The 27545-nt window shown below is 42.2% G+C and overlaps 1 protein-coding gene across 2 annotated transcripts; it reads right to left on the bottom strand.

Moving 5' to 3' along the window:
- wars2 (tryptophanyl tRNA synthetase 2, mitochondrial) lies at positions 1–27545 on the bottom strand. 2 transcript variants are annotated; one of them, XR_003930307.1, is made up of 7 exons: positions 27424–27545; positions 13580–13840; positions 9112–9192; positions 6863–6945; positions 5065–5183; positions 869–1568; positions 1–816 (listed from the first exon to the last, which is right to left on the bottom strand). XR_003930307.1 is itself a non-coding variant. In XM_030081372.1 (6 exons), exons 1-6 carry the CDS (start codon positions 27526–27528, stop codon positions 1120–1122), a joined length of 1098 nt encoding a protein of 365 aa, XP_029937232.1. In that variant the 5' UTR covers positions 27529–27545; the 3' UTR covers positions 1–1119. The 2 variants fall into 2 exon arrangements, 1 of the variants encoding a protein (XP_029937232.1); XM_030081372.1 differs by having other exon boundaries at positions 1–1568.

The following is a 27545-nucleotide window of genomic DNA, read 5'->3' as shown; positions in this document are numbered from 1 at the left end:
TCAAAACAAAGATCACATGTGCATGTTTATTATTCAAATTATTGAAACAAAAAAGTACTTGCTCTGAATACAAAAAGCATGAGAACAAAAAAATATGTACAAGCACTTCATCAAACACCAGAGTTAATATCAGTGTTCAGAGAGTTGCAGTGAGTCTTTGCCTCTGATTTCAAGCCAGTTTCACCCCTCTGCCCCTTAAAGCTATGATACATGGGGGACGTTATGAAGCAACAGAGGTGGGCTGTTTTTCCTGCAGCAGGGCCAGAGATCAACAGATGGGACAATTATTCTGAGAATATGTTGTATTTTTTTTGTCTACCGCTGTGTATGTTGTTGCATGTGATGTGCACTGTGCCCTGTGCCCTGTCCTGCAAACTGAATTTGCCTTTGGGCCAATAAATGACAAATTACCCAGTATAAAATAAGCTAGCAGTAAAGAACCAACGCAATATATAAAATACTGCTGGTCATGACTTTTGGAAAAAGTGATGCTCTGCACTGGTCCATAAAAAGGCCAGCAGGAATAAGAACTTTTGTGTGTTTTGAGTCATAGGTAGACAGTCACAACTTGGGTTTAGATTTCATAACAAGAATTATATCCAAAAGTACTATTAAATGATGTCCACTTTTACACAAATCAAACTTTGAAGTCATTTTCTTCAGATGCACTGCTCATGCACTTATTGCACTTGTACTGTGTTGTGGGTAGGCCTTTACATCGTGTGACAATGCAGGTCACCAACGGCAGCATGGGATACCAGCAGCAATTTGGAGTAGAGGATGAGGGCTTACAGAGTGAAGTAACTTTAAAGGATTCTTCACCCTGAATGCATCATTTCTGTAAAATCTGTTCATGAAGGGTGCACACACAAGTGCATTCATTTCATTGGACAAGCAACTTGGACAGGCACTCAACAGATGTGAGTGAAAATCGGTGTGTTTGGTACATTCTGAGCATAGAACTGGATACCAGAGACTTGGATTGTACAGCATGATCAGTGTGAGATTTTTGAACTGAACTTTTGACAATGTGTTGCTGTTTTAAAATCATAAAATGTAATTAATTATTGTATTGTTTTGAGACAAGTATCCCTTTAAAGTCCCAGCCAGCTGCCTCTGTCAGCAGAACCCCACTCGATGTCGGACCTCTCTGAGCACCGGGGCCGCCAGTTCTCGGGCCCTGTGGGTCCCACGGGCCAACACTCCCTCCAGGTGAGCCCTGTCGGCCCGCAGCCTCTCTATCTCCTCTCTGATGGGTGTCAACCTGTGGATCAAGGCCTCAGTTACTAGCTTCTTATAGGCTCCTGTGTCCATCCCCTTGGCCTGGGACACTGCCTCCTCCACGGTGATCATCGCCATGGCAGAGTGGATCGTCACCAGGTTGGACACGCCCGGCCGCGTCTCGGGGTCAAAGGTGACCTCGGAGGTGAAGTCGGTGACGGCGCGGCGGATCTTGAGGGCGATGTCGTCGGGCGAGTCTGTGATGTTAATTGTGGCCATCTTCTGGGGGTCTGACTTGGACATTTTGGCAGTGGGCTCGCGCAGGGATTTGACTTTTCGTGTGGAGCCTGTGGAACAAATCAGGTTGAGAAAAACATGAGTGTGATGTGAGAAACGCCTCCAAAAAATATGTGATAGCTTTTATTCCAAATAATATGCAACCTTTGAATTGAGACCTATTCTTGCAAAATGACTCTTGGAATGAAAATAAAACATTTGGCCATGATCAGATGGGGCACTTTTTTTCTCAGGCTCAAATGCAAAGGACTGAGAACGTAAGAGCTCAAAGAGTGCAAGGAGCATTACATCATTCTCAAAGTCTGACAACAACCTATAACGTCCACACCACGATGGGTGAGTCCAAAAATACAGTTTTGGCCTTCCATTTTACATCACACTAGAATTTTCACATCGTTTTCCAAAAGCCGCCAAGGATCCCTATTGTTCATGTGGGCGCCTATAAGTCACTTACATCCAATAACGCCAAATGCAAAGGATTTGCTAGATCACACAGCCATCTTATGTTGTCATTTTCAGAAAGTTCACTTGTTCCTATCCACACTACAATGCCAGGCCGGCCTTTTCAGATTTCCACACTTCGAGTCCATTTTTGAAAAGCTGCAAGGCCTGAGTTTTATAATTTGATCCAAACCTAGACGCTGCCTGTTTTCAGAGCCGTCTTCCCACTCATGTATGGTGTGGCTCAAGCTAAGACATGGCAGTTCTGTATTTTTTTTTTTTTTGTAAATTGATTTCTTTCATTCCACATTACAAATTTCATCAAGAGATACACACATTCAGGTGCATTTCAGTTGTAAACATTGTACTAAGTTTTGTAAAGAAATCGGCAAGGCGGCTCTGTCTAAATCAGCACAGTTTGATGGTGTTCTGCGAGTGCTTTAGGAAGCATGCTTTTCAGACCACGCCCAGTAACATGCCTCCTTTACCGTAATCAGTTTGAGAAGTCGGACCAGATTCAAAAAAGCTTCCTATGTGATTGTGACCTAATGGCTTCCTATTAAAGTCATGACTCATCTTAAGACTCCAGCTTACAAAATGATTCGATGCAGTAAAGTTCAGGCAGTAAGTTCAGGCAGCGCAGATGTGCAGCATTTGGGGATTCCTCATATTCAAATGTGTTGCACACTGATGATGCATGTCGGTGTAAAAAGGTCCATGTAGGAGTGAAGGTCTGCATCTGATTCATGACCTCCCCTGTGCCTCCAACCTTTATCTGCACATCTACAAGAGGCAGACATTTGATGGGTCTGATTAATAAATATCGGCTCCCTCATTTCTACAGGGATCAATGATGCATCAGTGTTCCAGTGAAGAATTATTGTTTTATTAGCAGTGTGTGTGGATGCCCCAGTGTGAAGCCGCCCCCTGCAGTGTGAGGCGATGAGCACTCTGGGACAGTTGAGTGGGATTTGGCGGTTTCCTTTCCTCGCTTATTTATCGACCCCCATCCTTCCACCATCTTGCGAACGATCACTCATTTTCTATCCCCGCGAGCGGCCCACATCATTCCAGTGTGCCCGCACTACCCCGGTCAAATCTCCACTCTGTCCCCTCTATCTCGCTTGGGACTTCTTTATTTCAAGCAAATTAATAAGAGGATGTCTCTGATTGGGTTTCAAAGAGATGGATGGTGATTGGCAGCCTCGCTGTGGCGTCCTGATCCCAGAGCCGAGGAGCTAAGCCAAGTCAGAAAGGAAAAATGAGGACAGGAACAACTAGTCTGAGCCAAAATCTGCTGCCCCCCCCCCACTGCTCACACACACACACACACACACACACACACACACAACCCCATCTCTGAAGTCATCTTGAGGGCATCCCCCCAAATCTATTATCACTCTATTATTCAGATATATGAGGAAGGAAACAGTTCTTTAATCAAAGCTGCACTGCACACATGACTGGCTACGTCTTGGCCTTTTATGATACCAATAATGAAGGAGAATGAAACTGAGGGGAGGGGTGTGTGTGTGAGAGTATGGGGGCTCTTAGCCGAACATGCTGACCATGTGTTCATCTGTAAACTCATCCGGGCAAGCATCATGTGCATAGAGTCTATGTATATGTGTGTGTGTGTGTGTGTTCGTGGGATGGCATGAATAGGCGTGTGTGTGGCTGCAGCGGGGGGGAGAACATGCGCTTGCAAGATCCATGGAGTGTTTAAGGGCATGACTGTGTTTTATGTGCCAGGGTTGGGCCATGACCACATGGTCACAGATTATTTTGAAAACGCAACTTTATTTTTCCACTTGAGAAAAAAAAAACCCCACCCACACGAGAGAATTTTCAAAAATACCTCCCCCCACACGAGAACGCAAAAAAACATCCGTCTTAGCGATATGAGCATGAGCAAAAAAGCAAAGTCACACAGGTGACATCAGCGTTACATAACTGTTTCGTTTTCATGAAACAAACAAACAAACAAAAAAAAACTTTCCACTCTGAAGTGTGTTTTCGAAAAGTTGTTTTTTGCGACCAAAAATTCCATTTTTATGCAGACGGAACGTCGAAGCAGAAAGAAAAGGTTGCGTTTTCAGACAAAGGAAGTTCTTGCCTGACCAGAGCTACATGAAACCAGTTTGCAAAAACCTGCAGTGACTTTTTATTTTCTTTGCATATTTTATAATACTATTTCAATAATGTCTTTTATGAACTAATTCCTTATGTGAAGGCCTAATTTATCCCCGTCATCAATGTAGTGGATCACCGTGCCTTCAGGGTTAAAATCCATCCGAAAACCCTTTAACACTCCTAAGAAACAGTTACTAGTGATGTATTGAGCATTTCTTGGCCATTTCTGTTTTATTTATTTATTTATTTATTGGTGTCATATTTTTTATTGGATGGATAACTGGCCAAATACATTACGCCTTTTCCAGCTCGACTAGTAGAGTTTAACAGCAGAAAATGTTTCAGTGACCTAAAATAGGCCTATGAACCGTCAACAGTCCCTCAGAAGTTTATTTCTAGAGTAAGTATTTTGCACTTACTTTCAACAACCATACACGGAGAAATATATGCATGCAAATATAATGCAGGTTATGATCGGAGTGATGTGTGCAACTATCACTTTTTCTCAACTGGAACTGGAACTTGACTATCTCTGTTGCTCTTTCTACAGACATGCGAAACCCAAAGCTGGAAAAATAGGACGTCGACTATCTGAGTGAGAAGTAGACGAGGCAGGTTAAGGGAAACTGAGTACACCAAAGTAATGAAAAAATAACTACTGGATTGCAAAGAGTCGTGCACATTGATAATACATCACCGTACAAGAGGCTCCAAGGGAGGATTTTTCCTTGAACAAGATGCAAACCCTAAATGGATGTCATTAGTCTGGCTTTAAATGGAGAATGTCCCATGATGGTCTAAATGCTGTTCCACAAGAATATAATTTTGGGGAAACACTGAATACCTGCCATTTTTGCACAAAAATGGAAAAATTTTAAAGATGCTGAACACTGGTGTAGAGTAACAGCTATCTGCAGCTTCAGTCTCTAAGTGTGTGTAAGCGTAGGTGTGTGTGAGTGTGTGTGTTCTTACTGAGCAGGGCACGTGGTTCAGGGAACAGGTCTCCGTACTGGTTGTTGAAGACGCGAGCGAGGTCCTGGGCCAGCTCCAAGTGCTGGACCTGGTCCTCGCCGACAGGCACGTGAGTGGACCTGAGCGACAAACAACAAACTGTCTTACACACAAAGCGCGATCAAAGTCCTTCATCAAAACGTGCTGCAAGATGTGAGGACCAACTGGACACATTTGTTTCAGCTGGAGCCGAATCCTGCAACGGTTTAGCTGCTTGATGAAAAAACAATCCAATAATGTGTTCTTTAGCGCAGTCTGAACAACATCAGACATCAGGTTTTCTTGCCTAGACCTGACCCTTTTCTTACAGGAAATGAGATCTTGACAACTGAATTGCGGGCTCCAGTGATGACAGGGTATCCTCGATATTAGTTCAGAAATGTGTCGCCAAAGTTTTCATGTTCTCTTTGGAAATAATACAAGATATACCAAATATGCCGATGCTGGAACATCAACCGAACGTCCTATCGGAGTGTTTCTCCGATACGTGGAGAGATACGTGGAGCATGTCGGAAATTCAAACGAAGCATCTTGATTTTCTCCCTCTTATGTAAAGACAGATAGACATCTCTACCGGAGGAAAATACTGAAAAGTCGAATACAGGGCAATTTATTTTTACATACAGATGATATTCGTTTTGACTATAAAAAACACCATATGGTAAAATCTGCAGATGACAGTGCCACTCACTGAGAGAATCTGTAGATCGCTGCGATAAGTCACTCCTAGTTTTAAATGTGACAAAGACAAAGGAAATGATCATTTCTCCAAAAAAGTATCACAATTATTAACGGAGAAAATGTTGAAATTGTCAGGGGGTAAACATATGAGGGAACAACACTGAAAACATAATGAACCTAAATCATTTATTGATTCTCTTGATCTTCTTTATTCATGTTCTTTTATTTGCTTGTTTACATCTCTCAGTCCAAAAGACAGGAACCAGCCGCAGTGAGTTGTCAATATTAGTTCAAAAATGACTGGTGAAACTCAGAGCCCCCTTGCAAAGATAAACTCTAAACAGACTCTCCAAAAAGCATGTTCTCGCAGTGCAAAAAGGAGACAGTTTGCTTTTTATCCCTGAAGCTGTTAGACTGGTAAACAGTAAATGTGAGAGGGATGATTCCCTCATTCAGCACTTTCATGTTGTTTATGCAACACGCACTGCCTGTGCTTCATTCTCACAGAATTTATTTCCAATTTACGAACTTGGTCTTAAGCAGAATGAAATATTTGGGGGGGATTTTTCTGTATTTATTAATTTCACTCATTTATCTAATTATCTCTTTTCAATGTGTATGGTGAAAGTGTGCTGTTTTGTTGTTTCGCTTCAGTTTCGTCCATGGGGATAAATAAAGTAGATTTCAAACGACAAATGAATCCAAACTAAGAAGCTCCATCAAGAGAAAGGGTTTAGAGCGGGACTTCATATTTGGCAATACAGTTTATCACTCATTGTTGATACCAGCGGTAATAAAGTGGTGGCAGCGCAGACCTACAACCAACAACACACACAGTGAGTTAAAACACAATAACACGATGAAGAACACACTGATGATCTAACAAATTATACAAAGTAGTTCCAGCCAAGCAGTTGCTTTGAAACGCTATAACAAGGCAAAGCTTAATCACAGACAGAAACAACGGGGAACCCTGGAAAGATTGATGTTTCGCACAAAGAGATGCAAGGGTTCAGCGACAAACACAAAAACGTTAGTAGACACATGATCACACAGACATGCATGGCATGGATCTCACTTGTACAGGAGAATATCAGCAGCCTGGAGGACAGGATACGTGTAGAGACCCACACTGCCTTCATTCTTTAGTTTGCTCTTCATCTGGGGGAAAAGATGAGAGGGGGTGGGGGTGGGGAGACGAAAAAGGAAAATCAGGAACGTAGGAGGGAAGGAAAGACACAAAGAATGAGCCAGGATTAAAGAAACAAGGGGCCAAAAAACAACACCAAGAGGCATTTTCACTTTTCCGAGTCAGGGATTCTCAGACATGGGACATGGATGAGTTCACGGGACGTTTTCCACCGCGTTTGACGTGAACTCATCTGTTGGGTAAACAAAAGGTGTGCCCTGTGTAGCAACCCGAAACTGGGAGCATAGAACCGCTGGCCCTTTCATTCCCTCTCCTCGTGTATTAAAACGGCATGTGGCCGGGAAAATAACTGTAATTATAAGACGTTTGAAAAATCTGGCAGGTGGAATAGACGGTTCTGAGAAACAAACAATAAAACAAACAATAGGGATGCTGGATAAACTGAGGAAATTCAGGAGAGTGGAAAAAGGAACGATCTTGATTCGCAACTATTAAACTGAAGCTAAGCGCGGACGTGGCGATAATTGAGTCAATATGAATCTGGAGCATTAGGAGATTCACTCAAGAGTACATGGACTAGATAAATACTTTCAGTAATAGCTAAAGAGTGCGTAATTTGTTATTTAAGTATCTATTAATCATTCTTAATCTTGAGATTGGTGTATGCTTGATTAAAAAACTGCCGGTAGAATTAATTATCACTGGAAACAGTAGACAGGAAATAAAATCATACAACAGCAGGAGTTTAAAAGTTTTTTTGTTGCTTGTCATTTGCTGTTTAATAATGTTCAACCATTTGGCGACCTGAAAGAAGATCTGACCACAAGTGGATAGGGCGGTCAGGATCAATTCAATTTCAGATCAATCACTTTAAAAAAAAATCTTAATTCAGAATGACAGAGCTTACACTTTCCATAACTAACATAATAATCCTTTTTGTCCATGTTTTGTGTGCATCTTTAAAGGTGCAGTAAGTAATGTTTGACTTCTAACAAGATCAATTGAGGATGAATGCTAAATATTGAAATATCAAACTTGCAAACTGCAGGAGACAAATTGGACTGTCCAGAGGTAAGAAAACATGTCTGTTTGGTACAGACCCCAGCAAACATCACATCACCGTCATTTTAATATCTTTTATCTTATTATCACTAAATTATCACTAAAATGGTGAATTATATCGCAATCACAATATCTGTCAAATGAACTGCAATGGAGAAGGAGTCAGATAGTGAATTACAGCAGAGAGCCAACAAAAACATTTTGAGGTGTTGGCTTCAGAATGAGATACTCTAACTTAAATGTGCTGCGGAGAGATGATTAATAAATTATTTTAAAATATTTAAGTTTTTTAAAAAAAATAAATATAGATTTTTTTGATGGTCATGACAAAGAAACAACTGATGTTTCTGTTGTGAGTAAAGGGCAAACGTGTGTACAGCATCAAATAAATGGTCTTTTAAAGATGGACTATTTTGGTGCAATTAATGTAACTGATTCTAATTGTAACATGTAGAAAACATTAAATGAATAAACAAATTAATCTGAACACTGCAGCAAAGATAACAAAAGACAGAGATGAGCAAATGAGATTAAAAATTAATACAACAAATCAGAAATGCAACAATTTAAAGTACTGATACAATATTCAAAATGTAGTGTGTGTGTGTGTGTGTGTGTGTGTACTTGAGGCAGCAGGATAATGCACTTATTCCATTCATAGTTACCATTAAATCTCAAGTGTTGCCCATGAATATCAACCTCTCAGTTGTACTTGTATTCACAATCCCTAACATTGAGTTTTAGTTTCAAATATTCAAATGAAGATATCTTCATATGAACTAAAAACAACCCCAAAATTAATTTGCTTGTCACTAACCAAAACCTTTTTAACCAAAATAGTGACAGTTAACTGTTAACAAATGGTTAATTAAAAAAAAAAAAAAAACAGAGAGCCATTGTTATCCTTTCCTACACGTTATGATTCACTATTTTTACGATAAACTATTCAGCGTTACTACATTAATATTCAATTAACATTATTAAAGCATTTAGTAAGCCTAATACTGAACAAAAGTTAAATCAATTCAAGGCTTTTTTAAAGTAGATAGATAGATAGATAGATAGATAGATAGATAGATAGATAGATGGATAGAAAAAATAAAATGTAATCCCACCTTCCACTGTGGCAGGTGTCTGAGGCGAGGCATGCTGGTGAGACAGCCCAGGATCCAGGAGAGCTCAGCGTGCTCAGACACCTGCACAGGAACACACACACACACACACACACACACACACACACACACAGAAAGGTGAGAGGTGACATGAACCTCTCATGGACACCGGCCCATTATCCCTTTATTGGATAATGGGACGGTGGTGTTTTCTGTGTGAAACGAACCACATATAACTTGAGGAGTCACTACTTCCTTGCCAACTCATCCGCCTCTGTGCGATGACAGGCAGTAAGACATGGAATATCCAGCACATCCCGTAAAAAGAATACATCCATGCATAAACCATATCGGCCACCCTCCCCAGAGCATGAAACAGTGCAGATGTGGCTGGAGACGTGTGAGTGCCACTCTCAGATGACATGTATGTAGTGAATGTATTAACTCCAGTGGTCACTGCAGCAGCACCAGAACACACTCCTCTTTTAAACACCTACAGCTAAAGAGACGTTCATGGACACACAGACAGGTAGAGGACTCTTAAGGAGCTGCAGGTGACTCCCTACCACCTCCAAGTGGCAGTAATGAGTACTGCCTCTGTGAGCCTGCTGCCTCCCTCTGTTTGTCCCTCACTCCAAACTCCGTGCTCCACTCTCCGACAGGTGTGCTGTGTAGCACAGGTGTGACGACATCAGTACCATGCAGTACTTCACTCTCCGTGTGTGTGTTGTGTGTGTGCATGTATGGCACTGGCAAACTAACATATTAAGTTTTACATTTTACTTCGGTGCTCGTGGACTTTAGTTTTCAGCCCTATTTTTTTCGTATGATGGTTTATTGGCTTGAGACCCTAAACATATATCCCGAGCCCATCAGATATTTGCCACATTTATAAATGCTTCTAATATATTTTCCTCTACCATGCTCAATATTCAGTTGTTTGCAATCACACTTTTTATTTAGCCATTTATTTACTTATTTTAATCAGTAATTGAATTATTCATGTCTTTCATTTTCTCCTTTCCTGTTACCTCACTGGTGAGTTGACTGCTGCTGAATTTACCTGTGTCTGTGCTGTGATATCAGGTCGCATGTCTTGGTGGATGTTTTTGCATGGAGCCTGTTGTTATGTTCATAGTTTCTAGTCTGTTTCCCGCTCAGTTCAGAGTCCTCCCTGCCTGTTCTATATCTGTTGCTGTTGTTGTAACACAACATGCAACAGTTTGTTTATGACCCAAAACATACAAGTGTACAGAGCTCCATTCCCTCCCCCTGTATTTATAGCTCCACCATGGAGCTCATTTACAACAATGGAAATAAATCCACAAACCCATGCAACATTTTATTCCTGACAATGTCTTTCAATTGTTTTACTGCACTATAAATTATTGAGGATTTGTCAAGCTGACCAAATTAAGTATAACATATAGTCGTACATGAAAAAGTCAAGATTTACAGAATGTCTTATTTATCTTTAACTATCTTCCAACCAACTCCCCCCGTGTGTTTTGCATCGCGCTCAAACCATGTCCCCGTCCTCAAAAATGGAGCTTGAGCAGAGCAGGACAAGGGCAGCGTGGGCATTTGCCAAGATATTTCGCCTGGAGAAAAGAAAAAAAAAAAGAGCACAAAATCCTTCTGCTTCAGAGAATTAAAGTTTATGGGCACTGGGCGATATCACCATCATCTCTCAGTGCTTGAAAAGGATTCTGGGGAGCGTGACGTCAACGCCAGAGAGCACGGACATAAACTAGGATTTTAGCTCCGCATGTAGGGGAGCGGTATTCATTACAAACTGCAGCTAGAGGGGAGACGGGACAGATGTTGATGACAGTGCAGAGTGATGGGAGTCTGTATGTGTGTGTGTAGTGAGGGATGGATATGGTCCGAGGTGCAATAAAACCCCAATTTTTAGAAGCTTATGAAGAACACGGCATCCATTCAGATTGCAGCGGATGGCATGTGTGTTTGAGAAAGTGCAGTGATGACAAAAAACACTAATGTTATGGATTATATAGGCACTTGATTGATAGGGTCTTATCACACAGACATGGCAATAATTCCACAGGCTGATAGAGCAGAGATTTTCACCATAAAGAAGAGCAGTTGGTCCTGCACAGTAAATCCACTTTTCTCCAAGATATTCCTCGGATAAAACTTGGAAAACACTATACTGCTACAATCAGAGTCGTCGGGTCCACTTGGCAGATGAGGCAACGCAACTCCACAACACGAGACCCCCACAACCACAAAACCAATCACATACTTTTTTTTTTTTTTTTTGGAAAGCTCAATTTACTCTTTGAACCCTGAGAAAACTCCCTTGATTTCTTTCGACAGCATGGGAAAAAGGTGATGATCAAATTAGAAAAAAATGACCTCAAAAACTGGAGGAAGAAAGTAACAAAATGAGGAAGAAAGTAAAAAAAATGAACAAACACACACAAAAAAAAACAAGAAAATGATCATACAATTAGCAAAAAATTACCAGAAAAAAAAAAACAAAACACGTAAAAAAAAAAAAAATACCAAATAATTATATTTAAAATTATATTGCAAGAAAAAAGAATGATAAAATGACCCCAAAAGGTGTGGTGTGGATGGGTGGATGTGATTGGGCCACTCGTCTCTAGCGGGGCGGGACACCCACATGACACAGAAACAGGAAATGACTCGAGCCGCCTCTCCTCTGAACTGCCCTCGATACGTTCTTAACGGATTCACGTGACACGGCCAAACTTTGCAGAAAGACACACAAACACAGACCCACACATCTGTCATAGAACCTGAACCTGAATTTGCCATGGCGGTCAAGTGTTTTTGAGGTTGTGTGTGTGTGTGAATGTATGGACGCGTACTTGCTCGCAGCTATTGCGAATTTGCGCTTTTTTTTCTTTTTTTGTTTCAATGAAGTGTTTTCTTTGGGCAGCCGTTATATTTTTACATGTGGAGCAGGCATGTTCAACAGGAGGGCCTCCTCGCTGCCAAGTTATGTGGCATGAAGCTAAACTGGAACAAAAATAGGGCCGGACAAGTGCGTGTTTGTGTGTGCGCGCCTGCGAGTGTAGACCAAAGAAACACAGATGGGCTGAAATATCGTAATACATGTGGCATCACCTCAACGATCTCTCGCACTCCTCTCTCTCTCTCTCACACACACCCACCCACACACTCCCACACAGGACAGCCTGAAACTGGCGAAGGAAAAAAAAAAAAAAAAACACAGCACCACACTTTTCCTCAGCATCAAGGGAAAACCAAACAGCTGTTCTGATTTCTCTTTCCTTCCTTACTGTTGAATTTAACCCCACAAAACCGGGATCTGTTGAAGTGCTGCATACGCTAAATCTATCATTATCCCTCTTGGCTCCTCCATGTGCCCGGGCTCGAGTTAATGGTGGTTTATGGTTGTGTGTGTTTTCCTAGTCCTTGTGAATTTGCAGGGCGCACAGCCGAGATAAGAATTGGGAGCAATCAAATAAGCATTTTGGGCCGGCCAGCTCTGGATAAACATTAGAGAGTCGACAGCAGTAAAATAAACAGTCAGAGATGACCGACTGTCTTTATGACAAGCCTGGACAGAGACACATGCACTCATCCACTTAAACTCACATACTAACACACATACACACACACACACACACAAGCATATGTATTTATGCAAGATACCGACAAACGACACATATCCAATATGCTGAAAGTGCGGCAGGGCTGAAAAAATTCATCAAAATATGGCCAAGAGCAATGTCCAGATGGCAGGAGTCACAAATTTTTTGAAAAAGGTAAAATGTGTGACGAAATATCACACATTTTTAAGTAATTTGGTGCTACAGAGATGCCCTGCCCTACAAATTGTAATCTCCAAATTCAAGAAAACATGTTTGTTAAGCACAGTCCCAACCAAAATTTACATCATTTTTTTTTTTTTTTTAGTAAAAATGAAAATTATGATACATAAATTATCATTATATAAGAGGGCTAAAGGTGTAAGTGTACAAATAATGTTTTCGTTTTTCTAGGAGTACAAGTCACCCTGTCCATCCATTTATGACTGATGACATAAGATGAATCTGACTACATCCCCATCCATTATGCAATAATTAAAATTGATTTCCTAGTTCCATGGCTTCCAAGAGTTATCAGTTACCTTACATAACTAAACATAATTTTCCAGCATGACAAGCCCTTAAATGATCAAACCACCTGTGCAATAAAAGGATAAACATATCAGATATTCTCATTTGATGCTAACTAACTGCTTGACATGGCCAAATGTCTTTGATAGAACATCCATGCTTCTTCTTTGGTGTTTCAGAGCTGGACAACTGGCATGCAGTGGAGGCTGTAATTAATAAACTATTTCCTATTTTGAATTGAACACAGCACCTTCCATTCATCCATCCTCTCAGGTCCCTTTTCATTCTTCCAGCCACACACTCATCCATCCATCCCTCCACTCCTTGCTGCCCACCTGAGACTGCTGGAACAGTATAGACCTCTCTGGGTCGATGCCACAGGCCAGCAGGCTGGCCACCATGTCCAGTATGTTGACCCTGAGCTGAGCCGGGTCCTGAGGCTGGGTGATGGAGTGCAGGTCCACGACGCTGTAGAGCACTGAAGGATACTGGCTCTGCAGGGCCACCCAGTTCTCCAGAGCCCCCAGGTAGTTCCCCAGGTGGGGCACGCCAGTCGGCTGGATCCCCGAGAAGATGCGCCCACCTCCTGGAGGCTCCTGGAGATGGGGTGAGACGGAGCAGGATGAGTTTTACCTTTAGTTGACTTGCATTTCTGTACAAAAGATTAAACATGGAAAAAGCAGGTAAAAAAAAAATACTGTATCAATAACTCTATGGAATCACTGACACGTCTTACGCCATGAGGCGAAAAAAAAACATCCAAATGACAGACACAAAAGAATTATACAAGAGGGTCCAACATAATGTAGAAAAGGTAAGATAACTAAGAAATCCATAAAGTAATCCAACAGATTTCCAGCAAAACTGAGTCTGGACGTATATGTGTTGTGTTTATGGCTCAAACTCAATGTGCAATATGTAATTTATTGTCATGAAAATGCCACAGGTAGTGCATTTAACAAAAAGGTAAGATAGAGGACTCTTCTAGAAGAGAAGAGAAGAGAAGAGAAGAGAAGAGAAGAGAAGAGAAGAGAAGAGAAGAGAAGGACCCCACAGAGAAAATCAGGCTGAGACGAATAAGCAAAAATAGACCACCCACTGGAAGGAGAGAGAGGGTGAAGGTGAAAAGGTGAGAAAGTCACAGCTAGAAAACAGCCTGCAGAGACTGAAGTGTCAGCCTTAAACTATTGGCAGGTTGCAGGCCAGCACTGGTTATGCTTGTATTACTGAGATGCTAACTCCATGGCTAGCACCTCTGTTCTCTCCTGAACGCGGCCAGAGCAAAGAATGCATCACCCCGCTGGCCAACAATAACACTTATCATTCGTCCGGCCAACATCAAGGCGCATGTTACCACAATGAGAAGGACAGTGAAAATGGGAGATGGGGAGTCTGAGCCAGAGAAAGAGAGGATCAGATACACCATAAACCACGCAGTCTAGCATATCAGAAACATTCAGACAAAGGCCTTATTTTAAGGAGCTGGAGCTGGGACAGCAGCGGGTCTTCGCCCCCCCTCTAATAAAGAGAGATCACTCTTCGCGTTTGGATCCTTGGGCAAATATTGTGTTTCTCTTTCTGCTAGGCCTGGCTGCGCCGACCCAGCTCATTTCTTCTGGCGCTGGCCGCTGAACCTTGGCATTCACTTTGGTCTGCTGGAACAGGGTCGAAGCCACTGCCAATGGCACCAAGCACCACATGATACAATTAGAGGGCAAGCGGAGCGGCACGTCATGGGACCTGAAACCACACTGGCCTCCCAAACAAGGGCTTCTTCATTCATGCCATTACACAGTAGATTAGGGCTTCTACAGAGCAGAAAACAAAGATCGCTTTTGGATTTGTTTCCTGCTCATCAATTAGAGGATGTTCTACAAGCGCATATACAAGTGTACAACCTCAAGTGTTACACCGAGTGACTCCTGACTTCACACAGCGGCCCCTTCTAATTTACTGATTGCAAAGGGGACATGTCCACACTTTCAACACTAGACAAGAACATTTAAAGTTTCTTCAGAATCTTTAGCCATTTCTTGTTTTACATTACTGCCATAAAATCTATATCATGTAAATCTACATTTGGCCTTTTTCGGGAGCGAATTCAGGAGTGAATTCTCTCTCCAACAAGTTAGGCCAAAGTTGAGTGTGATAGTTTTCTGTTACATGTCGTGTACATTTTTTCAGATGCACGCAGATTCCCTAAAATAAAAGAAAAAGATGGCAAGACACTAGATGTTTTGTTTTTCGTCACCCACTACTGACATATTTCTAGGGAAATGCGGGACAAGATAGAGGGATTTTGGATAACATTATATCATGATATGATAGACGTGTTGTCTTTTTCTGGTTTTGAGGCCTGCATTAAAGTAAAAGGGATGGCATTTACCATATTAAAGTTATTATACTCTTCAAGCTGTTCTGTAATTTGCCTCTGCCTGCTTGGTCAGATCTTCATACTGATTGTTTATCAAAAATCTTCTTCAGTAAACATTTTGTGAAAGCACCGATAGTCATTACTACAATGTCGTCAATTGAGTCAGTAATAATGTGATATCTGATTCTGCCCACATCGCCCAGTCCTATTTCACAGTATAATGCCCCGTGGAAGGCTGTAGCTCTTAGCAGTGACAGGAAAGTGCAGGAAAACAATATTCACCAACAGAATTTTTGTGAAATTCCATTTTTCAACCAGCTGTCAGGAACTGTAAGACTTGAGGTTGATGTTTTGACGGTTATTGTTTCCAAAGAAAAAGCTCTCCAACGTTATGATGAGACACGACTTATTTCAGTTCACCAAGGCGTTTTAGTGGGTTGACATTTCAACAGAGGAGACTGTTTTAAAACATCACCCCCAAAAAACCCACAGTCTCTGTGTTGTCACCTCAACCAGACTGGCGATCTTATGTTTCCGGTCGCACTTTTCAAGGTTATCATAACTAATCCCAAGAAGCCAAAGTTTTCAGAGGATATGCTTTCTCGGTGCGCTGCTGCAAAATCTGTTATCTTGACAGCTAACTGAGCCACATCACATTCAATCTGAGTGAAGGACAGCTCCGCTCATCCCCTGGGATCCGATAACAGCCGCTCTGTGACCAGTATGGTCCCAAAGCTCCTCTGTCTCACAGCCTTCAGGGATCAGATGACAACTGTTCTGAGGCCAGCGTTGTCCACAGGGTCTGCATCGACAGGCCTGAGGGAGCAGGTCGTTACCCGGCGAGAGGGAGGCAGGAAGGAACTGGGTGCTTATGTCATTACCGAGGGGGTAATTGCGTTGGAGTGCCATTGATGCTAAGGGCCTCTTAAGAGGTGTCAGGATTGATTTGGGTGCGGACGGGGCCCCGAGTCTGGCTCATGTGTGTTCTCACCTCGAGCTGACACGCCAAACGCATGTTCCCCCTCTACTCTGGCCCCCAGGGGAAGCCATTAGCCATGCAGACATGGTAATGGTGTCATTTGAGCCAATCGAGCGTCAAATGAGAGTCAACGCCAGAGCTAACTAGCCACTGGGCAATCAGGGCTATCAGGCATCACATCACTGTGGCCGACACCTCTGTGTTACTTTTGGTCAGGGAAAAGTCAAGCGTCTTTTAGCATGTGCCTCTATAGTTGGAGGAAGAGAAAACAGGTTACACAGGGAAGTAAATCAACGACTGCATGATGACAGTGGAGACAGCGTATGCTGTAAAGTAATTCATGTTTGTAATGAATACTGCACTGCAAAGCCAACAGTAATAAAATATTGTCATCCAACATATTTTCACCATGGACTATGTTAAACCTGTGCAGTCTAGAAACTGAATTCATTTGAACATTTTAGTGCTTGCAGAGTACTTGATTTCATATCTTGCAAACATAAAATGACTCTTCCTTGTGGCTGGTTAAATCCTCGGTAAGATAAATCAAGAGCATTTAAAGTGGCTGGAATATTTTCAAGGATTTAAAACTACATTTTAAAAAGTCATGCCAGTGATTTTACAAAAAAACCAAACCAAACCAAAACAAAACAAACAAAAAAAACATACCAGTAATTTTACAAAAAAGCCATACCAGTGATTTTACATGTTTGGCCCATTTGCAAGAATTTACTTACATTTTAATTTGCAACAAACCATTTTGCCAATCATGTGGAGGTACTACAGATTTCACAACATGTATTCAAAATCCTTCAGTTTTCAAATATGAACTTTTGATTGAAATTCCCACCTTGAAATGTTCTGCTTCTGTAGCTAACAAACTCGTCACCATTCATAAACCACACTGGCTGATAATTGGCTGTGTAAAGCAAATGTTTCCCCAGGGACTATTTCCTGGCGGGGAGGCCGTAACAATTTTCAAGTCATCAAAACACAACAGTGCTGCTGCTTTTGGGAAAACTAATGTGGACAACTTTTTTATGGTGATGGGAGTTTGAAGTCTCTGAAAGTTAATTTTCATAAAATACTGGGATGAATGGAAACCAATGGCTGGATAAAACTAGGCAAAAACGATACTGGAGTTATAAAATATGCCTGCTTATTTTCGGAGAAGATTGGCACTAAGTAAAAGGCTGCATGAAAAGGACCCAAAAATTAACGAAATGACCTGAAATTAAGCAACAACAAAGAAAGAAACAAAACAAAAAATAACCCAAAGCCAAATTTTGCATTTCTTGCCAAGTTGCTCACTGCATTTTTCCCCCTTTTTTTTTTTTTTTTTTTGTTGTTGTTTGCTCAGGTTTCAAAAAGTTAAATGTTTGTGAAAGGCACCTTTAAACAAAAGAAATCTGATGCCGATCCAGGTTTCAAAGGGTTAAATATGCATTTTGTGAAGGCCTAAACAACATCACAAAATAAGGAGAAAACATGTGGACGCCGTACTCAGAACACACATGCAAAGTGCAATACTGGACTTTTTCCCAAAGAGGAGCTGAAGGCCACTCCTTTTCATATTTCTTTTCCATCTTTTTTTTTTTTTTATACAGACAGACGGAAAGCTGACACAGCAAAGGTAGGAACAACAGCAACATCATCATCAAACTAAATATTATCTCTTCTTGTCACATTAGCCAATACAGTAAAGACACCATGAGAAGCTGCGCCCCTCCTCCTTGCAAGTACTCTTCCTCGCTTACATCCCATCACGTCTCTTCACTTTCCTGTCTTTCCATCTCTGTCTCCCAGTCGTTGGCTGCCGGCTGATGACACGTAGCAGACGCAGGAACGTTGGGTGTTCTCTCCTCATATTTTATAATGACAGGCGCAACGCTGTCGTACTACAGCGTCAGTAAAGTGACGAAAGCTTTCTTCATCCACTTCTGCCATATGGTGAATACATTACACACCATGTGTGTGTGACATTAACGCCAACAGCTAGAAGGTTACATACACTTAAAGGCCATGTTTTCACACTTGCAGACCCTGTCCAGGAATATGTGTTCATTTGTCTGTGTGCCTATGTGTGTGTGTATGTGCGGTGATATTCATAGGACAGAGGTCATATGTGTCCACACGTGTAGTGGTCTTTGCCTACATCAACATCAGTGAAGCTGTGAAGGTGTCTGTCCATTTGAATTTGACAGCTCACATCAAGGGCCAGCATCAGTGGAAAGTAAGCTAAAGGAAAACTATCAGACAGCCCATCCAAACAACAGTAACATGACTATGTCTTCACTGCAGGACAAGCCGTACTGAGCCGTGCTAAGTGGAAAACAATGGTCAAATACAGTTGATTCACTTCATTTGCAGACCAGAAAGACGGTCTTCTTCTCTTGGAATTGACGTCAGGTTTCTCACAATTCCAGAGGAGATCTAGCTCAGCGGTTCCACGGAAACACGTTTCTCTTTTCTCTTCAAAGTCTTCCAAACTCCTGGAACCGCTGCGTGGTAGGATATGAATGATGAATGTTGGACATATCTGTTAACTGAATGCAAGACACAATGAAATGACATCCTTCCACAGGAATGCATAAAAATGACAAATAGTCTTGAACTGAATCTCACGTCCTGCCTGGACAGAGAGCGCACAGGAATTTTTCTTTCCTCCTGCTCAACAGTTGATGGTTTTCTCTCAATGGACCCCGATCCTCCAAAGTTGTCACTAAAAGAAATGGTTGCATTCATAGCAGTCCCCAAACCTGCGGCGTGAGGGGAGAGCTAAAGTATAGACGTGGGACCCACCATTATCGACCTCCATTCTCAGCTGAGTTGTTTCGGCTTCCAGTAAGTCTCGGCCTACATCTTACCACCAGCCAATGCCATTAATCATACGCATGGTTTTGGGTGAGCTAGGACGTGTGAAACAGCGCATTTCTCTTCTCGGACCTGTTCTGGGCTGCTTTTCAGGGCTCATACATCATATCAGAGCCTGGGAGTCCTGGAGTGCCCCACTGACATCCCTCTCACCAAGGGGCCTGATGAGTGGGCCCTACGGTCACCACCATTTCGCCATGCCAATTTCAACACTTCTGAAAACCACCTCCGGGGGCACCGCTGCTCACCCTGCTGTGAATGACCATCGGCTCTTTGTGGGCCCAGGGAAGATCTCCAGATCCAACCACACCTGGGGAGCACCGAGATGGGCTTGTGGATGGCGGACCGTCCCCCCTCGCTGTTCCCGTCCGCCCGGCTGCACAGGGTCCCCCTCCCCATTCGCCCTCCTGCTGGGCGTCCAACACAGAGACCAGTGTTCCTCTTCTGTCCTAGTCGCCCCACGCACCCCATTAACACTGGCATCATGCTGAAATGCACCTTGAAATGTCCTCCCCCCACCTCTGCCCCCCCTCTCCCCATCTTTCTCTTCCTCTCACTTTGGGACCTGTTAACGCAGGCGCCCAACAGAGCTCCACTTCAGTGAGGTATCGAACAGGAAATGGGCTTTACTGTGTTCCCCGCTCCTTTAAAGCGGGTGTGTGCGTGTTGAGCCAACATCGGAACACGCCACAGCTTGAAACAAAGTGCAAAAGGACCACAAAAAAAAAACACACATGCACCACCGTGAATACACACACATGCACACAGGCAGGAAAACGGAGCAATAGAGGGATGGAAAAATGGAGGGCAAGAAAGCAAAAAGAGAAAGTGATGGAGGAGGCACAGTGTTAAAGAAAGAGTGACTATGGCCCAGTCAAGGCTTCGGCAAGTTTTTTCTTTTTTTTTTTCCCCTCCCTGAGAGGGTGTCTGGGGTACAGAGAGGGGCGGGAGAGGGGAGGCCCAAAAGGAGCGTTTGATTAAATCTGCGGTTGACGTGTGGGACAGGTGAGATTGATGAGGTTCCTCTGAGCTTCACACTGTGCGGAGAGCGGGGGTAGAGGAACAGAACGCTGCAGTGTGGCGGGCCAGGGCTCGGGGCCCGCTCGCGCCGTGGGGTCCCCCGGCTGATTAATGGGACTGGAGGCCCTTCAAAAACAGCGCTCCCCGCAGACAGGGCCCGACGGCGCTCCAAAAATAACCAGGCAGGGGAGGCAGGCCCCGGCCTCAGGCCCTAACAGGCTGCAGCTTCTGAAGGATCCAGACTTCATGACGGCCTGTGGTGAGATAACCAAGAGTAGCAGCACCCACTCAAGACAGGAAACTGTAATCTTGCTCATTAGAAACAAGAAACTTCACTGACTTTACTGGTTGATCTGAAGTGACAAGGACAGATAACTTTGATACCATATATGATTACAGTAAGCCATGCACTTCAGATGCAAGTATTACCAACAAGTGTTTGATGGACGCTGACATGCAAGTGCTGACCAAGCTCAATGAAAACCCAAACAAAATGTTTCACAACGTGACATTATGGCACAGCAAAAAAAAAAAAAAAAAATGCTATATATATATTTACATATTTCTTTGCAAAGATATAAAGATATGTGGTTCCAGATTTCACAAAGTGATGCACGTCGTGGTTCCGAATGACTACAGACACTGTCTTAAATTTCGTTTCAGCACTATATTTACACAAGTTTTCAACACTGGTGCAAGGCATCATATCAACATTTACTCAGCGTCTAAATGTTTGCTGAGTAGCTGAAAAAGACTTCCAGCATCAGCATCTTGATAAGTACTGACTGACATATAAAATCAGCGAGATACAGATTGGGCGTAAACAGTGCCATCACTTACAGGAAGATAAAAACATAAAACACTAACAAGAGTTATGACAACATAATTCTGTGGAAGCAGAATCTAAGAGGCTACAGGCGGATTGAGGGGATAGAACCACAAACAGCACCGATTTTCTGACAACAAAATTCTGTTTCTTTGCCTTGCTCTTCTTAAATGGTCAGGTGGTGCATTTTTCACCTCAGATGCCAATTGTCATTAGTTTATATGGTCACATCCACCTAAGCATGCAAATCTATCAGGGTTAAAACTTCCTTTAAAGAAATTTTATTAATCATACTTTTCCACACAGGCCTAATCAGTTCAATGTTATGACTAACTTAAGTGTTCTGCAAGTGCAGGCCCATTAAAAACCTGGCCAAAATAGTTAAGCTTTGATGGCAGCCAACCCGCAATATGTCACATGTAGGCCAGCTGGGTGCAATTGGAAAAATGAAGAGTAGCTTAATTCATATTTAACTCATTTCACTATTAGATAAACACATTCATGCCAGTGCTACTTGCATCCCTACCGTGGGACCCTCCAAACTGCTTTAAATTGTTCCACTTTCTCGTTCCTCCTCGTTGACAATGGAGATGTTTAATTTTACTTCGCATACGGGAAACAAGCGGCTGAAGAGGGGGAACTAATAATATCTGAAAACACATGAAAGTCGCAACACAGCAAAAAATAACCGGCACACACTTCATAAATTTATCAATGTGTAATTATGGTAACACTCAGGGCAAGCCTCTGCCAGTAACAGTCAGTCTCTCTGAGGACTGCAGTAATTTCCTCATGCACAGGCAGTGTCTGCTGGGTTGAGTGTGGGATCAAAAAAAAAAAAAAAAAAAAAAAAAACGATAGCAGATACTTGGCACATTTTAATTAAAAACGTCAGCCATTCAGCAAATGACGCTGCACGGACTCACACATGGGAAAACAACGAAGCTTCCCCATGCGTCAAAGTGGATGTATCACAGACCTATTCTGTAATTCAGCTTAGTAAAAACTGCTTTTTTTTTTTTTTTTTTTAAATGCTGAGATTTGCTTCAAGAAATGGGTTGTGTGCAAAGTATTTGAGCAAAGGCCCGGCCTAGAAAAGGACTACGACAGACCTAATTACACAGGGGGGACGGCTGAGAATTAGGGGGCTTTTCTGACAGTTGAAAATAAATAGGGCAGTTAATGAACATCCTCAAACGGGAGGCCATGTTTCCTCGTTCTCGTTCCCCTCTCCCATGTGGCGTGGGAGCTGCTCTAATGGTTTTAGCTGACACCCGAGTGAGTGGATTTGGAGCCGAGGAGAACAGAGAGGCGAATTAGGAGTCACTTCCTCTTTCCTGGAGCCCTCGGCTGAAATGACTGATATCGGCCATTAAGAAGACCACAGACGAGGGAGGGCTGGACGGGCTGCACCGCGGCTGCTTTTTAACAGCCACATTTACAGCTCGAGCGAGGCTGCGTTCACCGTAACACGCCAGAGTCTGCAACCTTATGCCATGGATCCAAAATTCAAATTCAAACTTGACACTGCAGCAGCTCAGATCTCGATGCGGTTCAACAGCACCTTGAACACGAAACTTTTTTATTGACAAAGTTAAACATGCAGAGCGGAACTTTCCGGTTCTGTACGGTTTGTCTCCCTCCTCTGGCAGGAAAGTCATTTCTGCTCGAAAAGTACATTTCCGGTCATTTGACACCCAAGCAGATTCACTTTATCTACTCCAAAAACATGACATATGTAACAGTAAATTACAAGAAAATCATCATCAGATTACCACAAAATTAACCAAAAATTTGAGGATAAATACCAGGAAAACAACTGAAACTAATTACTGGGGGGGGGGGGGGGAAGTTTTACAGTGTTTTACAAAGACCAGACAAAATTAACATAAAAAAAAACCAACATAAAACGACATTTATAATTATTATATTTACACGTTTAAACTACAAGGAAATATTTATACATGTGGTGTCTTTATCTCTTTTAGTTTCAATTTTTGGTGATTTTTTTCTATAAATGTCTTTTTTGTATAAATCTTTGTGGTCAGTTTCTTGTATTTTATTTCTGTTGCTGGAGTTCTGCCTCTTCCTGTGACAGGCCACGCCCACCACCGCACTCCTTTTTGGCCTGTCGGTGTGAAATGCTTACCAGCCCCACGATCGAGCTTTCCACCAAGTTTGGCCGTGTTACATGAATCCATTTGGAAGTCAAGCGTCTTTTCATGAGAGGCCACGCCCAACACCGCGCCCCCTTTTAACCAATCAGCATGAAAAGTCAAATCAGCTCTTTCTTGGCCCATGAATAAACTTTCCTCAAAGTTTTGTGCAAACGCATTGACTTTTTGAGATACCCTGCTAACAAACAGTCAAGCCAACAGATGGACTGCGGCAAAAACATCCCATCTGGGTAATTCTCCTGTCCCCATGAGCCAGTGTCATTTTCAGATGCTTTCAGATATGCTAGAGATATTAAATATGTTTTTCCCCCATAACAGCACTTATCTCCATATTAATTACATACAGAGAAGCCATGGAAAATCCAGCACAGCTGACTCGCATTGTTTCTTTCAAAGTTCACATCACATGACAAAGGTTACACTTCAGCTTTCTATCAGTCCGCTGAGGTTCAGCGACTTTTTTAGCACACATTTTCCAGAGGTAGAAAAAGCTCAAAAAAAAAAAAAAAGTGTCTTGGTTGACGCACATCACACCTCAGGGCATTGTGAGCGCGCTGGTGTTTGCGCTCGGCCTTCCACATTTGGAGAAAATTTAAACAAATGAAAACCAACACTTCATTTCTGATGTTATTGCTGGTAATGAAGCACTGCTGTGATGCTTTTTGAGTCCTCCGCCTCCGCCTCCCCTCTCCTCTGTCGACGTGCACACCTCTCCGGCATCTCCCGGGACCCGGCCTTAACAAAACACAGACGGGCCGGCGGTGGACGCGCATACCGTTGCTCAAACAGCACGCGGCAGTCATTACACCGTGCAGCTCGTACATCAACCGGCAAGAGGGGTTTGGGCAGATGGGTGAGGTTTTTAACTGCACCATAACGCAAGAACAGCTCAATAATTAGCATCCTTGTACTGAAACATACTAGTTATTCTTACGTGTGCCAGGGGACTCGTTGTTTGCCTTAACACCCCATTTGCTTCTCCCAAGCAGCCGTGCCGTGATAGGAAACCTTAAGTTGAGTTATAGTAGGCGTGTTTCTTAAATCCACTGAAATATAAAAGCTGCCACATTCAGGGACGACTATTAAGGAAGTGATGTCACATGCAAGGCTACCAGGGAAATGCACCAAAGATGTGTTCATAAAGTAAGAAACTGTAGGCTGACAGCAGGACGTTGGAGTAGGAAATATGAACGCTGCGACACTCGAGGACAGTTGAGGATGTGATGTGACATGCAAAGCCGGGAGGGAAATGTTATGATGTATTTTATATAAACGCTAAGAAAAAAAAGGTCCGTGCATCTCTCTGGAAGTCACCTCTGATGCCTGTTGTGCTGTCACATCCGAACCTTACTTTCAACATCAGGGGGGACACTGCGGCTCCCCTGAATGAACTCTGCCTCTAGAAATGTGGCTTTAATTACCTTGTGTCATTGTGGCCAGCAGGGGAAAAAAAATCCTGTTCTGACAAGAGCCGAAAGGAAGTGAAGATTAAGAAAGAACAAAACATCGTTTAGCCCCGTGGTTTTCATCCCCTCCCAGGGGTCCGCCGCAAAACGAGCAACACTTTAATTCCCCTTTAATTTACATGCATGTTGTGAATTTCGCAACCACTTTCACACAAGACATCTGATGTCGATTCAATCATCAATGATCTGACCTTTAATGTGTTTTTAATAACTATAAATATAATTTATATTTAACATAATGGGATTTTTAAATTTATTTTTTGCTAATTTTCTGGTGTTTTCTTTTTTGCTAAATTTTTCACTAATGTTTCAGTAATCTTTTGCTAACTTTCTAATCATCCTTTCCCCCTTTTTTTTTTTTTTTTTTTTTTAAATAAATCAAGTGAACTCGCTCAGGTTTTAAAGGGTTAATTAACCGGACATGGCTATGATATGAGGTGATTTAATTTCACCTTTCTTTGAATTTATTAGACAAATATGACACCTAGACAATTCCACCATTAAAACAAACCAAAATATGTTTTCATATCAGAGTTGTAAAATGACACCAAGTGGGGATCCAGGGTTTCATGACAGTCATGAAAAAGTTTGAAAATCCCTGATTGAAAGCCAGACATCAAACTCCACATGATATTCCATGATGTAATTTTATGTTGTAATGTACTAATTACAAGACATATGATTCAAGAAAGAACTGAACTAATCCAACATTTAGGAGTGAAAGGAGACTTCAATAATAGTTAGCAGGATAAACTGGGGGAATACAAGGATACAAGGAAGTTTATTGGTCATTATACTACAGGTTGTATAATGAAATTAAAATGTGGTTCCCTCTTGATTGATTAATTGATTGTATAGAAAATAAAATTATTAAACATGGTCCTGGGCCTGGCATAAAATTAAAAAAACAAGATATAAAATAATATGAATTTGTGTGCCAATGTGTGAGATTGTGTCATAAATTCAAAGTAATTAAACTACCAAAAGAAACACATGCAGCAAACGCGTATAACCTGTCTCTTATCTGTCTTCCTTTCGTACTTGCACCAAAATCTTGCACTTTTCTCATTCTTGTCTCAAGAAAACAATAAAGACATTAAGGTCTCAATCTATGAAGTCCTTATTTTTAGTCGATGGCATTTTTTTCTCACAAATAAACACATTAAAACTTATTCTATTTTGGAGTATATACATATTTATACAATAATAAATGCCCCTCGGAAAGAGCACAAGCTAAAACCACATTCCAGCTCTACCTTAGATGAATGACAAGATATGTACTGTGCACTAGGCTACATGACAGCAGAAACTGCAGTTAAAGGGGAATTCCACCAAATTAAGATGTATATTATGGCCGAGGGCAGTATAATCAGTATTTCCAGTCCAATGCTAAGTTTTTAAGAAAGGCCCTAGCCTATACTGTGGACAACAATAAACCAATAGACCTTTCAAAAACGTACAAAAATATGCAGTTGGAGAAAAATGGCATGCTACTTTCAATAAAATTAATAGTTTTCTCCAACACAACACACAATTTGTGTCCATCATCAGAATAAGCCAGTTTACTAACCATTTGTGCAGCTGTCAGTGTTGTGATATTGTGTTGTATTAATTGTGTGGCCCTGAAGAAGACTATAATCCATCATGTCACACTTCTGTATACTTGTGATTTGGGACCCATATGTTTGCAATAAATAGTAGATGGACTTTTTGGGGCGCTACAATATATTTATCCAGACTTCTAGAGGCGAATCGGTGCTGCAGTAACACATTTATCTTAAAGCAGTAAACTCAGTCACCCTTGTTGCTGTAAGCGTCTAGTCTGTAAGCATTTCCACATGTCGCACAGGCTCGGCTGGCCAGGCATGACATATTTGATGTTTACATACTCAGCCAAAGCATCTCAGGACTGAGTCAGTGTTCATGACAGACGTTCAGCAGCACTTAGACGATTCATTTTAAAAGTTATCCCACTGTGTAAATAGTTGTATACATTCAAATTAAGACTGTAGTGATGATACACAAACAGGAGGGTATAATACAGCCTCCAGTCAGGTAAACAGCCTCTCATATCAACCAAATCAAGCCACCTTTCCCTCCTCCAGTCACAGCTCCACTAAAAGACGCTGGGTGGGTTTAATGTAACATGACAACACAGCTCAACAGCAGGACGAGGCCACTACTTCCTATGAGCTCCACTGCTTTTGACTAACGTCGCCTAAAAACGAAACCAAACACTCTTCAGCAACGACATGGCGTTACGTGGCCACACTTTCCTCCACCTCTCCCCAGCTTATAACAGAGTAATGTGTGGAGGAGTGAGCAGTAACATGGAAAGGACACAGTAAACAGTGTTTTCTGTAGCAGTGTCGACACAGGCTGCCAGGCTGGGCTCCGTTCGCCCCGAGACACAAAACGACAGCTTCCCAGGTTTGGAGGTTTAGTTTCTGACGCACTCCGTACCTGTTTTCCCGCACACGTTCCAGCGCTGAACAACCTTTTCGGAGAACTGTGCTTTTGAATGAATGTGAGGAGGTACTTCCACTGTGTGCGGACGGGGAGCGCCATCTTGAATGATGACCTAA

The sequence above is a fragment of the Myripristis murdjan genome, chromosome 21, assembly GCF_902150065.1.
Source record: "Myripristis murdjan chromosome 21, fMyrMur1.1, whole genome shotgun sequence".
NCBI lineage: Eukaryota > Metazoa > Chordata > Actinopteri > Holocentriformes > Holocentridae > Myripristis > Myripristis murdjan.
This window is presented reverse-complemented; position numbering and strand designations above follow the sequence as displayed.

Excerpts from the sequence above, each read along its gene's own strand:
- wars2 (XM_030081372.1), bottom strand. The coding sequence starts at position 27,528 with ATGGCGCTCCCCGTCCGCACACAGTGGAAGTACCTCCTCACATTCATT. Across the intron at positions 9,193-13,579 it reads TACTGTTCCAGCAGTCTCAG|GTGTCTGAGCACGCTGAGCT; the intron begins GTGGGCAGCAAG and ends GTTCCTGTGCAG. Across the intron at positions 6,946-9,111 it reads GACACCTGCCACAGTGGAAG|ATGAAGAGCAAACTAAAGAA; the intron begins GTGGGATTACAT and ends CTTTTCCCCCAG.